The following is a 15,872-nucleotide window of genomic DNA, read 5'->3' as shown; positions in this document are numbered from 1 at the left end:
TTTACATGCTGCACCAATTAATCACTTAATACGGCAAGTTCTGAACCAATAAAGTGATAAATAGATATTGTCAGTTTCAGTTTCCGCGTGTCGGAGCCATACACTATGGTCATCTAGACTGAAACACGCATATCATAAATATTGTAAGACCATTTCAAAAACCTATTGTATACAGGGTTTTTTCTCTATGAGTATTTAAATAATCATTTCATCCCGGTTTCCGTGAAAATCATTCATGTGAAATTGCTCTGTTGAAGATTGTTGATTCGTGGGCAGAGGAAATTGATCACGGTAATAAATTCGACCTCGCAAACAATGCTGAAAATTTGGTTTTCATCTTATTTACGTGTTAGATGATATAAAAAAGGTATAACGGGTAATCTACCAGAGGTCAGAAAAATTACCCTTGGGGAACCCCAGGGCTCTATACTGGGATCTCTGATGTTTCTTGCTTTCATTAACGATTTGCCGTTGAAAGCTGCTTCCAGAACTGATATGTATGTAGATGATTCTACGTTGTTTGTATCTAGAACGACAGTAAGTATTGTCACAGAAAATCTTCAGTGTGATTGAAAAATTTAGAAGAGCGGAATACTGAAAATATAATGGTAGTTAATGCATACAAAACAACATGTATAGTCTAACAACAAAACAGAAGTTTGTAATCTTGATAATGATGAAATGAGTGTAAGTTTAATGACGAGGAAATTGTAAAGGGAATAATACTGAGAAAATCCTTGGTGTAACACTAGACCACCACCAGTCTTTTTCTAAACATCTTGATTCTTTATTAGATAAACCATGGTCTAGGGCTGCTCCGACAGAAAAAACAGAAATATTTTAATTCTTGTGTACTTCCACATTTTGTTTATTGGTGTACTGTTTGGAGTGGCTGTGAGGGCAGTATAATGAAAAAGCTATATAAATCCCCAAAACGTGCTGCACACCTCGACTTAGATGCTCTATTTGACATCTCATCAAACGACATGTTTCCTCGGTTTAAATGGATGCCTATTGCCTTCTATATATACAGTAAAGAAAATCAATAATGACTTTAAAATGTGTAAATGGACTTGTTTCTGATTATTTATGCCCTCGTTTTAAACCTGTTAACAATGTCCATTCTAGAGTCACGTGCCAGACAGAACAGCATTTTTCGTACATCCCAAAGCACAGAACTAAATTTTATTCCAGTAATCTTATTGTGTCCGACTGTGAAATCTGGACCATCTTCCTATTGATGTATGGTCATCACCATCATTAAGTATTTTTAGAAAGAGAGCAAAGAGTATTAATGCATGAGTACTTTTAAAAATATGTTATATCAGTATGTATTCTGGCAAGTTTTGTACCTTTGCTATGCTAGCATTTATATACACGAGGCTTTGGCCATTTAACTTAATGAGCAGTCATAAGCATGAAATTAGTGTTTTCTGAGTTTTAATTATTATTGCATGTAATTTGCTTTTTTGGTCATATTTCACGTTTTAAGTACAGTATACCCCTTTACTATGCGGCATATTTAACTTTACAATGTCTGTAGATTATATACCTAACAAACTTTACTAACCTTGAGGGCCCGGGGGGAGATTAACCTTTGACTTTATCAGGTTATCTATTCCCAATAAATAAAGTTTATTATTGTCATTATGTATTTTTTATCACTCTTTATTTGCAGTCGGTTTCCACGTGATAATCTAGACTGATAACTTATGTTTGTTTTTTTTCTCAACACGATGTAAATTTATTGTATACTTTTCACCAAATAATTTTCACTCTCAATTTCTGCATGTAGGAGCCATGCAGGATTGGTTATTTTGACTGGAATATATACATGCGAGAACATTTTATTCGCCATTTTTTTAGTTTATAAAAACAAAGTAAGTAAACTTGTAATACAAAGTCATATTATACCTGCATTAGAATTGCAATTTGATTACCCTGTACCAAATAGATGATAAATACAACCAACTGAATTATTTCTTATTCGTTTCTATATAAACATATGTACACAATACACATCTACGGAAGAATTGATGGTAATTACGTTAATATGTCAACATGCCTATTAGAGTTATTTCCCTTCCAAAAGCCAATAGGCAAACACCCAATGTACGATTACAAGTTCAGTAAATATTAATAAAGAGCCATATTTGTTTTGTTCTTGCATATATCTCGCTCTTACTGTGTGTTTTGAGATATTTTTGGGTGTTTTGGGGTGAACCGCAGCACACGTTCCAGCGGTCTCTTTGGATGGTCTTTCTCTTTATTAAACCTTTAACGAGATGAATCGATTCGTACAAGAAAAAACGTCTTGGTGACTGAAGTATCATCGGAGCTTCTCTAGATTTACCATAGATATTGTATTAAAGAATTCCGAGGGAATTTTTTCGCGAATGTTGTCGAGAGAGAATAAACATGTCGATGTTTTCCTCAGAAACAAGTACAATGCTCAACAGCACTGGTCTTATATGTTCAGAGGACAGGTGAGTAATATTTTCCGTCTGTGTAATAGTTAATATTATCAGTTTACGAAGAAAGGATTAACCTGTTCTATTTTTGGTAATGGTATCAACATGGTATGATGGCTACATTACCAGCTAGTAGTAAGTAACATTGTCTCTGGTGGACGTGGCTTAAAGGGAAACAATTAATGAAAGACATGGAAGACATTAATTAGCCTAAAAAAAGTAAGTGGTATTCAACATTTGAAATGTCACTGTCACGATTTTAGAGGAACAGTTAAAAAGATAACACCGAGCTCAGTATGATAGCTTCGTACTACGTAGTTTAAGCAAAGAAAGGAAATCACGGTAACGGTCTATATATAAAAAGCGCCAGTAAGTGACAACAAGCGTCGTAAAGGGTCATCTGGAAATATCTTTTAAAATACGCAGTTAAGTTAATGGCGTCAAAAGATATGTATTTAATATGACCACACTACACCTATTTACCCAATTTCATGTTGATACTCGAAAGAAAAAAATAATGTCGTTTTTTCAGTTGTATTTTTAGATACTAAATGGAGTTAGTAACATTAATAAATATTTACTTAATATGAATGTAATACATTGATATACAAAGTTTCAATTTCATACATGAAAAATGAATGAATAATGACAATCATTTCATACAAGTTACAAGGGGTAATCATGTTGCATCTTCAAACACTATTAGTAAGCAATGTCAAAAGATGTATTATTGTTGACATGGTTATAACACTTGTACCAAGTTTCATGTTGATATTTTTAAAATTGGTTGAGTTGCGGAGAATTTTCCTCCCTCACCAACAGTACATGTGTGTATGAGGATTACATTTGAGAGCAGTGTTTTCAGTTTTAACTTCCTTGTCGCATAATATTATGTACAGACCAGGTAATTACAACATCTGTGAATGAATTTTTCTTTCATGTCCTGCTGTCACCTCATATGCATGCCAGCTGACACAAACTGATGCCCCAAATCTGTATTGCAAGTGATCAGTATGTGGAGAACAACATGTAGGTAAGTGTACTTTATCATTTAATTGCAATGAAGACTAATGAGGCTGATTTGAATAAATAATGAATCTGATATGTTCTTCCAAACTGCTTTGATTATTTGATAACTGTTCACACTACTACTACTGCTATTATTCAAGTTATTCAAATCCTTCATGGTACATCATCTGACTGTCCAATGTCTAGCAATTAACAATTCTTTGTATTGCCATTTCTTGAGAGAAGTATGAGCTGGATGTTTCTTAAATATCATATGCAGGTGCCGTTTGATTTTGGGACTGATCAGAAAAACAAAATTCATGACATGTGGCCATTTTGGATAAAGCAATTTAAGATTGTTATTGCAATGCCTTAAAAGGAATTTTCAAATATCATATTATGATTAAGAGAGAATATAGAGGAACAAAGACAAAAGAATGGAAAAAGACTTGAAATAAGTTCAATGTCCTATTACATGTATATCATATTTGTCTTCAAGAAAATTGTTCAAACATGCTTTGAATATCCAAAATGAAACTTTTCTTTCCATTGGACATTACAACAATATTGTTTCCAGCAATAAAATGTCTGCTTTTCAGAAATTATGTGTATGTTGTACATGTAATGTTTTTTGTTTTCTTTTTCATTTACAGGAAAAATGACTGATAAGACAGTGATTAAGAATTCTGATCTTTTAACCAAGTGTGAACCTGAAAGAAAGAAATCCACTGAAAATTTGCAGAATGAATTACACAATGGTGAAGAGCTACAGTATAAAGAGTTACTCGCTCAGTCTAGACTTTCTGCCACAAATGTGACAGAACTTCCACTTGCTGATATAAAAAATGTGGAAAAAGAAATCGCTGATGTCAGTACTAGTGAGAATCTTTTATTTTTTAAGCAGCAGTATGATCAAACAGCACATAAACCCAGAGAAATTACAGAAATAGAGAATCCATTGACTAGACATCACAGAAACTACAAAGTAAGCAAGAGACCCCCCACTGAGAGACCCCCCACTGGATTTAAGAATGGAAACAGTGGTTTCTTTGGAAGGGAGACATCATCATTGAGAGACAGAATAAGCAAAGTTGATTCTAAGTTAGAACTGCATGTATCAAATTCTTCAGAGATGTCTGATAAAGTGGGGAGAAGTATTCCGAAAGACACAAATGCTGAAAAGCAACATATGCATCCATACACAGTAAGACCAACTGTGTTCACTATTTCAGATCAATCTGAAATGGTGCCTGAGGGGAAATCACCAGTAGATTCAGCGATTGATTTGGATGTGAGTGCAGAAAGTACTTCCTTTAATGACTATGGGGATGTATACATGGAAGATTTGATGGACGGACCTTTCGATGATAATGCATTCCTTGATAACGAAGTCAATATCCCGGACGTGCATTTAGCTCTAGAGCTGGATTATCTGACGGAATTTAACGAGGATGAATATTGGCCAGACGAGGACTGGCTATATGTACGAGATCTTGATTTACAATTGAATCACATGGAGTCAGAGAGAGATGAAAGATTGCGATCTTCACCATATCCAAGAGGAAGTCTATTACCTACAACAGAATGTGAAGTTTGTTTTGACAAAACAAATGTCAGAAAGCGGTTATGTTGTGATATTCCTATCTGTGAGACATGCATGGAGAATTATGTGGAAGAAAAAGTGAAAAACGGTGCTGTCAGTATTCAGTGTATTGGGCAATGTGAGTCACTGGTCCATCGCAATGAAATCCTGTCCCTATTATCTGTAGAGATGAAGGAAAAATATTACAAATTTCTTGTAGATGCTAATCAGGATCCGATGGTGAAAACCTGTCCTCAATGCTCCACAATTTACAATATGACAAAAGAAGAGCAAAGGGCTGCAAAAAAGAGGGCTAAAAGTCTTCGCACAAATGTGACCTGCCTTAAATGTGATCTTGTGTGGTGTTTCCCTTGCCACGCTCCTGAACATCAGGGTATCACTTGTAAAGAGTACTTAAAAGGGGACAAACTTCTAAAATCATGGGCAAAGATAAAAACAAGAGGACAGGATCTGAATGCTCAAAAATGTCCACGATGTAAGGTAGGTGCATATATATAGATCAATGTAAAACATAATTTGTGATGATAGTGCATGGTCAATTTGAAATTAAAATTTACTATGGAGAAATGTTTTTGAGCCCGCCTCCCATCGTCTGTCGTCTGTAAACTATTCTTAACTTGTTATCTGTATTTTTCCAGAAGAGCTTGATGGATCTTTCTCAAACTTCAAATTTTCTTATGGTCTGTAGTTGCCTCTTATGATTTTGAGATCAGAATAAAAACAATAAAGTGGTTTATGGAAGTCTATCAATCACTATTCCTCAAGAAGTACTACATAGATATTTCTCAGATGTCATACATGTCTGTAGATTCCCCTTGGTCTTAAGGGACTGATTGATAAAAAGGAAAGAAAAGAAAGTGGATGACAGGCTGCTGACTTGGATATTTACATTGAAAGTTTATTTGTTGTTGCTTAATTTCTTGATTACTGGATGGATCTTTTCAAATTCCTTATAGTTAGGTTTTCCTTGGTTCCTAGTTGATTTTGACCATGAAATTTTGTTATCACTATTTCTTGAGAAATATTGGGACGGATCTTTCTCAAATGTTATATGTAGGTTCCATTTGCAATTGGTCCATAGCTATGCCTGTTTGATTGTTGGATAAGAAAAGGAAAATAGTTGACAGGCCTAGACAGTCATTTCAAGGTCCACTCTAATGCCTGATCATATGTAAATGAGCTTGTCATTGAGCTCAAATTTGATGGAGATTTTCAGAAAAGGGAAGCCAACGGTGTGTTATTATTTTTTTTAGTCTTTTTTCAAAAGTACAACATACAGCCAAGACAACCACTTGTATAATGATTGCACAATTACGGTTTCCCAAACAACACATATTTTGGAGTTCTTCTCAAGTTTCAGAAGAAACTTATATGAAATAATGTTTCATTGTCCTGTTCCAGTGTTGTTCTTTTTTTGTCAGTCTGATGTCTATTTCATTGCTGCCATCTTCTTGAGCATTGTTTGGTTAATTTCCTTGATAAATAATTCAATCTTTGTTGTAATTATTAGTATATGATGATGGTTTGATGGTACACACATATTGAACCCAGCTGACACTCCGGGGCTGATCATGATGACAAGGGTCAGAAGGAATCAATTTAACTCCGATTTCAAAATTCTTCTTCTCAAGATCCAGACATGGTATAATCAAATTATTTTCATGGATTTAAGGATCTTAAGCTGCTTTGCCAAAATTATGAATTTGATGGCCTCAGGATCTCACATTTCTCCTGGGAATGGAATAAGTTTGTTATACGTAATTTATAAATAGGAAATTAAAATTTTGAGTGTAATTTCTTTTACTTTAATTGTGGTTATGTACTTGACAAGGGATGACAGTTGATGCTATGCACAGTGTACTTTTCCATTTATGTTTGTAATTCAAGTGTTCTTACTGTGTTATCAAGATTATTTGACATATGTTACAGGAACGACAGCATTTATAGAACCTATAGGGCCTCAATGTTCAATACAATTACAAACAAATTTTTTTGAAGTGAAAGCTGAAATATCCAGATGAGTAATTCAAACCTGCTGGGTCTCTTGATGCAGATCAGTAGAAAGTCAACAAATTCTATTTAAGGCATGCAGTTAGATAATATAGCCAACCACATGCAGAGGTATGAATGATTCAGTGTTGTATCATATTTCATTTTATACAGGTGTTTATCCAGCGTAATGGAGGCTGTGATCACATGACTTGTAAACAGTGTGGAACGAGCTTCTGCTACAGGTGTGGAGAGCGATACATTATAACTAATGATGTGACCAGGTTGATTGGGAACCATCACAGCAAGTTCAGCCCTTTAGGATGCAAATATAATTTGATGCCTAATAGGCCATGTGCCAGGAAGCTAATTCGTGGCTCTGTCCTTGGTAGGTTGTAACATAAGAGTTCTTTTATGTAGACTCTGTGACACATCCTTATAGGTAGACTTACAGACACTTCCTTATAGGTAGGTTTAGAGACATACATCCTTATAGGTAGACTTAGAGACACTTCCTTATAGGTAGACTTACAGACACTTCCTTATAGGTAGGTTTAGAGACATACATTCTTATAGGTAGACTTAGAGACACTTCCTTATAGGTAGCCTTAGAGACACTTCCTTATAGGTAGACCTAGAGACATACATCCTTATAGGTAGACTTAGAGACATACATCCTTATAGGTAGACTTAGAGACATTTCCTTATAGGTAGACTTAGAGACATACATCCTTATAGGTAAACTTAGAGACACATCCTTATAGGTAGATTTAGAGACACTTCCTTATAGGTAAACTTAGAGACACTTCCTTATAGGTAGACTTAGAGACACTTCCTTATAGGTAGCCTTAGAGACACTTCCTTATAGGTAGACCTATAGACACATCCTTATAGGTAGATTTAGAGACATACATCCTTATAGGTAAACTTAGAGACACATCCTTATAGGTAGATTTAGAGACATACATCCTTATAGGTAGACTTAGAGACACATCCTTATAGGTAGATTTAGAGACACTTCCTTATAGGTAAACTTAGAGACACTTCCTTATAGGTAGACTCAAAGACACTTCCTTATAGGTAGCCTTAGAGACACTTCCTTATAGGTAGACCTAGAGACACATCCTTATAGGTAGATTTAGAGACATACATTCTTATAGGTAGACTTAGAGACACATTCTTATAGGTAGATTTAGAGACACTTCCTTATAGGTAAACTTAGAGACACTTCCTTATAGGTAGCCTTAGATACACTTCCTTATAGGTAGACTTAGAGACACTTCCTTATAGGTAGCCTTAGAGACACTTCCTTATAGGTAGACCTAGAGACACATCCTTATAGGTAGACTTAGAGACATACATTCTTATAGGTAAACTTAGAGACACTTTCTTATAGGTAGATTTAGAGACACATCCTTATAGGTAGATTTAGAGACACATCCTTATAGGTAGATTTAGAGACATATCCTTATAGGTAGATTTAGAGACATACATTCTTATAGGTAGACTTAGAGACATACATTCTTATAGGTAGATTTAGAAACCTACATTCTTATAGGTAGACTTAGAGACACTTCCTTATAGGTAGACCTAGAGACACATCCTTATAGGTAGATTTAGAGACATACATTCTTATAGGTAGACTTAGAGACACATTCTTATAGGTAGATTTAGAGACACTTCCTTATAGGTAGCCTTAGAGACACTTCCTTATAGGTAGCCTTAGATACACTTCCTTATAGGTAGACTTAGAGACACTTCCTTATAGGTAGCCTTAGAGACACTTCCTTATAGGTAGACCTAGAGACACATCCTTATAGGTAGACTTAGAGACATACATTCTTATAGGTAAACTTAGAGACACTTTCTTATAGGTAGATTTAGAGACACATCCTTATAGGTAGATTTAGAGACACACCCTTATAGGTAGATTTAGAGACATATCCTTATAGGTAGATTTAGAGACATACATTCTTATAGGTAGACTTAGAGACATACATTCTTATAGGTAGACTTAGAGACATACATTCTTATAGGTAGATTTAGAAACCTACATTCTTATAGGTAGACTTAGAGACACTTCCTTATAGGTAGACTTTGGGACATACATCCTTATAGGCAGATTCAGAGACACATCCTTATAGGCAGACAGAGACACATTCTGAAAGGCAGAGTCAGAGACACTTCTTCATTGGTAGACTCAAAGATACATATCCTCTTAAGCAGACTCAGAGAAACATATCCTTATAGGCAGAGTGGGAGACATCCTTAAAATCTACCTTTAAATTAGGGATAGATTTTTGAAAATTTTCAGTTTGTGTCTTGCATTGTAGTGTGTTTACTCATCAATGATGTCACTAAGATCCTGTTACCTATATCATACCCTAACCAGGAACCAGGGAAACAGTAGTTTTGCCTTGTGTCTGTCCTTCTATCCATCTTTCCATTACCTTTTCTGGCCTGTATTTCTTACACTACTTCTCACTGCAACTTTATCTTTGGGGTATGGGTTTAAGTAGTGTGTCATTGTATCAAAAGTAGGCCACTCTGACCTAAATTTCAACCTTTGACCTACATCAAAGAAACAGTTTGTGCAAGATCTGTCTGTTACACTTGTCACTAGAGTCTCATACTTTTGGTATTGGTTCATGGCTAGGCAGTGTATTGTTGGGGGAAGTAATTCAATAAATATGTTTTAAATCTAATTGTGTACAGCAATAACTGCTATATAAAAACTTTGAAAAGTCTTCAGTTGATGTTAGATCAGTTTGAAATGGTTTTAATTCAAGTTTGATTTTAACAATTAAATCTGGTATGATATATTAATTTTCAAAATATATATGAATTTTGCTCTCCAGGTGCTAAAGTATTGGGTGGCATCCTTTTGGGTGGCTTACTTGTAGCTGCTGGAGTCATTCTTGTGGGAACCAGTTTCATAGTGTTTCCTGCTTATAAGGGCTTCCAATATCACAAACAGAGGAAGTATCGCAAGCGGATCAGGAATTTCAGGAATATTAGACTCCAGACACCAGAGCTACCTCAACTGATGTTCACCAACACTCAGACAGGTGAGTAGAATTGTAGACAGACACATCGTTAGTATCCCAGTTTAGAATCATACATTGTACCAACTTACAAACCTCATTTTCTATTCGTCATGAAGACAATCATCAGGTTTTCAAAATTGTTAATAACATGAAAATGAAGTTATAAGAAAGAGCAATTACAATTTCTTGTTTCAAAGTATTGGTTTGTTAAAAAGATACAACATTCTAAAACTTCAAACCTTCCTAGATCTGATCAATTGAGTTTAAAAATGCATACAATCTCACCATCAGTTTTTTTATTGACTGTTCAAATCAGCCTATATCTAAGGTTATTGCTATTTCTGGTATCCTAGTTGTACTGTTGTTATTGAATACATTTCTTTATTGATATTTTTCTCTGTAATTATGGAAATAAATGGTCAGAAATATGAAATTTAATGTTTGTAAGCTTTTCTGTGCTGCTAAAGAAAACTATACAACTGATACCTACATGTTTTAAACATCTACAGTGATGAAAACAGAGACAATCTACATTCAACTATTAACTATTCTATTTGACATATATATGCATGCTTAGTTATTCATATTAACAGCAGGGATGGGTGGATATATTTTTTGCTTCTAATTGTTCTGATCTTTTTATTTATTGTTTTTTTTGTCAGATTTTTCTGGTTTGTTCTTTTGGTTGGATCCATAGTCTCCATCATATATATCAGCTAGGAATTGTTTTGCTGGGTCCTGGATTGTAATTTGCAAAATACAATCATAAATGTCAAATATGAAGTTTTCATTATTTTTGTTGTTGTTTTGTTTTCATATTAGAGGGTGCCGGGAGTGCAGACAGCTCAATTTTTGGCACTATTTTTGATGAATCGGACAACATTGATACATATGATGAATTGCAAGAGAGGGCAGCAGAATATGACCCATCACATGAAGTAGAAGTATGGGTACATTGCCACCACCAGAATATTCAAACAGATCTCCGACAAGAAATGCTTGAGAATGAAGATCACCTTGAAAACAGGAGCAATATCACACAAACAACTGCTAAACTTTCAAAAGATCAAGATCAGGGTGACACCCTCTACGTGAAAACAGCGTATGTCAATGCTGACCATAGCAAATCTACATACAAAAAAGAGATTCCTGAAACACATGATGTTAGTGAAAATCAGAAAGCAGAAGAGTCACTCATGAACACACAAATAAAAAATGATTCAAGAAACGGACTTAGTGACATTAAGGGTGAAGCATCAGATGGTAGTGCCATCAAAAAGCAGCAAAATCAGAGCCTGGAAAAGGGGGAAGATTTGGGTGATGACAACTCCACAACTCAAGGATGCTTTGTTAGAATTTTTGGCAAGAAATTACCTTTGGTGTGGGAGAAAGATTATAATGATGAAATGATGAAAACTCTTGACAGCAAACAAAAAGACCATCCAGACGCACTGGAAAATGGGCAATTACAAGACCATTCATCCATAATGTCAGACACAAAAATTCTGCCGCCTTCTGTACCAGTGGATGATGGAGGTTCCTTAGACAGAAAGAAACATGTCTCCAGTGTCAAAGTGATGAGACAAGATATTGTGAACCGTGTTCTGCAGTCCACACAACCCAGTCAGTTGACAGTGAGGGGATCATGTGATAATAGAGTCTTTGACGGTAATTTAGATGAAGGGGAAGTAAGTCAGATAGTTGATCCATACTTTGGAGTTGTCTCCCCTGACAATTATGAAACCACATTATGAGTTCTTTGAAGAGATTACAACTGCAAATAGATGAAATACAATGAAAATAGTATTATGTATCAAAAAATAGAATATATATAATGTTATATGCTAATGAGATTATTTTAATGCAGTTTTGTTTGAAATCCCTTATTTATTCAAATATAGCAACATATATTAATGTGTACAAAATCAAATGTCTGTTAGGCTTGTATAAATTGATACCGAACACAGCATGAAATTAAATACTCATGAACACTAGCCTAAACTGTGACAGCTGTGAAACATTTTCCTGCAAAATTTTATAACTATACAGTGATATTTTGTGTATATCAGAACATTTATGCATCGTCAATTTCTTTAAAATGTTTCAGAATTAAAGTGTGAGGATTTGCATATGATAAGCAGATAAATATTTGTATAGACTGGACTGTATGTAAGGACTTTTCTGTATGTGTGGATTTTTTACAGTATGTGTTGACTTAACTGTTTAAGTGGATTTTACTCTATTTAAAGACTTTGCTGTAAGTAAGGACTTTATGTGAGAAAGGGTCTTTATGTGGTAACTGTATGTGTGGATTTTCCTGAACGTGTGGAATTCACTGAATGTGAAGACTTCACTGTATGTTTGAACTTTAAGTATGGACTTCACTGTATCAAAGACTTCATGTTTGGACTGGACTGTATGTGAAAGTTTTACTGTACATTTATGTGAGAACCTAACTATATATGTTGACTGAGCTGCATAGGAGGACATAATTATATCAGTGTCAAATGTCTAAATACAATGTACATATGTAATAATATATGCGGCCGTCATCAGGTAGTGGCTGAAACATGTAGACAATTTTCACAAAAAGTCTTCGCGTTGTTCGAGTTTTCCTTTTTTATTAATTATGTTATCAAAGTAAGGAACACTATTGAATCCCACATGGATCCAACAGGAAACACTACTGCAAAGTTCTACATTAGGAGTGTTGAATCACTCTTAATTTATCATTTATCAATGTACATAAGTATTATACAACCATACTTACATTGGGCGACCTTAGTATGTTAAATATGCATCACTTGTTAACGTTGGGCGTACATCATTATAAGACAATCCAATGCTTCTGGAGGAAAAGACTTTTTAAAAAGTAAGAAGATAAAAGATTTCTGCTTATTTTTAGCCACCATCATCAAATGGTGGCATGAACTATTTAAACTGCCATGTCTGTGATCTTTTGTCCGTCCATCTGTAAACAATTTTTGTCGCCATTGTAAAATACTGGATGGATCTTTTTTCAAATGTAGCTTCCCTATGGTCCCTTGTTGTGCTATTTTGATTTTGGGAGTGATCAGCAAAACAAAATGGCTGACAGATGGCCATCTTTGATCTAGAAGATTCATTAAAAGTACAAGCTAGGTCTTCCTCACATGGGAAATAGACAGGGGTTACAAGAATACAAAATATTAAAAAGATACTAGTTTATGCCGCTATTAAACATGTTGCTTTTATTTATATGTCAATTATGATATTTTCAATGCGATCATGTAGTGCAACTGATTTGTCTATGTTAGTTTAAATTTTTTCACATAACTCACAGTACTACAGTCATTTTTTTGTTTTGTAATGAACTACATATACTGCCATCTAAACAATGTCAGAAAGGTTATGTTAAGTCACCCAGATGATATACAGAACCTGAAGGTATTGAAACCAACATATATTCCGCCTTTTTATGCAATATTTGCTTTATCGTTACCAGCTTGAAAAATAAAACATAAGAGTATTATATATATTTTAGTTCTTTATCACTGAAATAGGCCGTGCAGATTTGTAGGTCTATAGTCTAATATCAATTTGGAATTGAGATTTTAAGTTCAGAATTGTGTGGAAAAATAAATCTGATTAAAACTTCACATTTAACATGCTTTAGAACATTTCCTGTCAGAATACATACTTCCTAAACTGGACAGTCTTTTGAAATCTGCTTTAGCTCAGCTGTTACATGTAGCCATGACCTAATGCAATTTCCCAGCATTTACCTCAGATTTCTAACCCAACTTTTTAAAAGTTTTTTGGGCAAGGTTTTTAAAAGTTTTTTAATTGTAACTTTTTGCCATATTGAGATTATATAATTACAGTGGAACTTCTCTAAACTGACCATGCATGAGATATTTATATTTGGCCGTTTAGAGAGGGTTCAGTTTCTAGAAGTGAAGCAAGTTGACCAGTTGGGACTCTGTATAATTGAACCAATTCCATTTTGTACATTACATTTACTATGTCGTTCACTTTCAGCATCAGCACTGCACATGCCCAACTGAATAGAGAAAAAAAGCATTATATACTATGAGTGACTTTATATTTTGGGTAAGTTCCAGTTTCAGGGTTGTTGGGTCAAGGTCAAGTTCTATTTTTAGGAATTTATTGTCTCTGCTTCATTCCTTGAAGGGCTTCTGATCAAACTATTCACACAAGTGATAAAATGTCTTCAACAAGTTTGAGTGTCAGGGTTGTTGGGTCAGGTCAAGGTCACCTACAGATTTTGATCAAACCTCATAAATAGAACAAGTGGACACAACACATTTATAAACATTAATGATCAAACTGTTATTAAATTAATCAGATTGTCAAACTCATTTATTGTATTGTTCATTTTAAATAAGTTACAAACTAATTTATACTTTTCTTTTTTTTCAAAATTAATACCAAACAGCACTTTTTGTTATAATGATTAAAGTATAATGCTTTTTAGGGGCAGGTAGAGAATATTCATTGCTTTAACAATAATCAGCATGCTTGTTGCGTCATGTAGTTAGATCTATTTGGTCCAAAATAAAATAGGTTGTTTTTGAGATGTACAGTAAATTTTCAGCCAGTTCAAACAAAATTGATTAAATGTTATTGAACCAGTTTGAAGTATACCAAATTATTAAATAAAGTAGAGCTCGAACCATCAGGGTTGACATTGCCCAAAATCATGATTAAGCGTCTGAGCAGTGTGTGGGGTGGGGTATGTCTCTTATAAAATTTCATCTTTGTAAACAATTCATGTGACGTATTAATGTTAATCGACTGTTAAGAAATCACAACTTTGGATACTGTGATGAAGAAACTAGCCCGTAAAAAGCATGTTTCTGTTTGTGTATTGGCATAAGTTAATATGACTATGGATTAATGTTAACACATGCAGAGATCCCATGGTCCATATATATTTACTGATTGCTTAAGTTAGCTTGTAATACAGAATTGGGCCTCGAGTTGTGTCAGCTGGCGTCTGCATGATAATGTGACAAGATGTGAAATTAATCACACTACACATTGTTGCTAATTAAGTGACATGTATGTGTATAATCTGATGCTATTAATTGCTTACGATGATCATTAACAGCCTGCTACCGACAGTGTCGGTGTTTAACAATGATGTGAAAAGTGACCACATGGAGCAAGTATTGCACACCTTTATCAATAGCAAGATGTGTAATCTTGTGATATTTTCAAACAATTCAAAATGTATGTTAAACAAACTAGGGTTCAAACTATCACTAGACAGAAAATTATTGTTTTTATTGAAAAAAATCACTTATTAGAAATATACTGTTCACTGACACGGCCTAGACCAGTATCCTTGATTGTCCGAACTTGCTTGTTACACGTGTCGGTATGCCCAAAGTCTAGGTCAAATTTGAAGTCCAACTTTATAATTTGCTCCATAATTTGAACCTCATCAAAATTAATATGAATAATTAATATATTAGTATAAATTGTACAATAAAATTTGATGTCAAGATGACAAGGCATTGTGTTGTGAATTTTTTTCTTCCTTATATTTCTTCTTAGCTCTCTTTACTTGATGGGCCATTTGATCTTTAGCTCACTTCACTCTATAGTAGTTTATGCCCCTCTTCCCCCTTTAAATATATTCTCAATCATCAAAAGACTTCAAATCATGTTGCTGGTAGGCTTCTGTGATGAAGCTGAACAAAGTTTGTGAAAAGAGGTTTAAAGTCACTGAGGTTAATCAAATGTCCT

The 15,872-nt window shown here is 34.4% G+C and overlaps 1 protein-coding gene across 1 annotated transcript; it reads left to right on the top strand.

The window, feature by feature from the left end:
* The first annotated feature begins 2,407 nt into the window (after positions 1-2,407).
* LOC132546604 (uncharacterized) lies at positions 2,408-15,622 on the top strand. The gene is made up of 6 exons (XM_060210330.1): positions 2,408-2,486; positions 3,441-3,504; positions 4,133-5,562; positions 7,246-7,459; positions 9,930-10,139; positions 10,941-15,622. The coding sequence occupies exons 3-6, from the start codon at positions 4,138-4,140 to the stop codon at positions 11,870-11,872; spliced, it is 2,781 nt and encodes a 926-aa protein (XP_060066313.1). The 5' UTR covers positions 2,408-2,486; positions 3,441-3,504; positions 4,133-4,137; the 3' UTR covers positions 11,873-15,622.
* Positions 15,623-15,872: the final 250 nt, after the last annotated feature.

The sequence above is a fragment of the Ylistrum balloti genome, unplaced genomic scaffold, assembly GCF_031769215.1.
Source record: "Ylistrum balloti isolate Yb309-2 unplaced genomic scaffold, AGI_CSIRO_Ybal_v1 Utg369606, whole genome shotgun sequence".
In the NCBI taxonomy this organism is placed as follows: domain Eukaryota; kingdom Metazoa; phylum Mollusca; class Bivalvia; order Pectinida; family Pectinidae; genus Ylistrum; species Ylistrum balloti.
This window is presented reverse-complemented; position numbering and strand designations above follow the sequence as displayed.

Coding starts and splice junctions, on each gene's coding strand:
- LOC132546604 (XM_060210330.1), top strand. CDS start 4,138: ATGACTGATAAGACAGTGATTAAGAATTCTGATCTTTTAACCAAGTGT. Junction 5,563..7,245: donor AAAAATGTCCACGATGTAAG/GTAGGTGCATAT, acceptor CATTTTATACAG/GTGTTTATCCAGCGTAATGG. Junction 10,140..10,940: donor GTTCACCAACACTCAGACAG/GTGAGTAGAATT, acceptor TTTTCATATTAG/AGGGTGCCGGGAGTGCAGAC.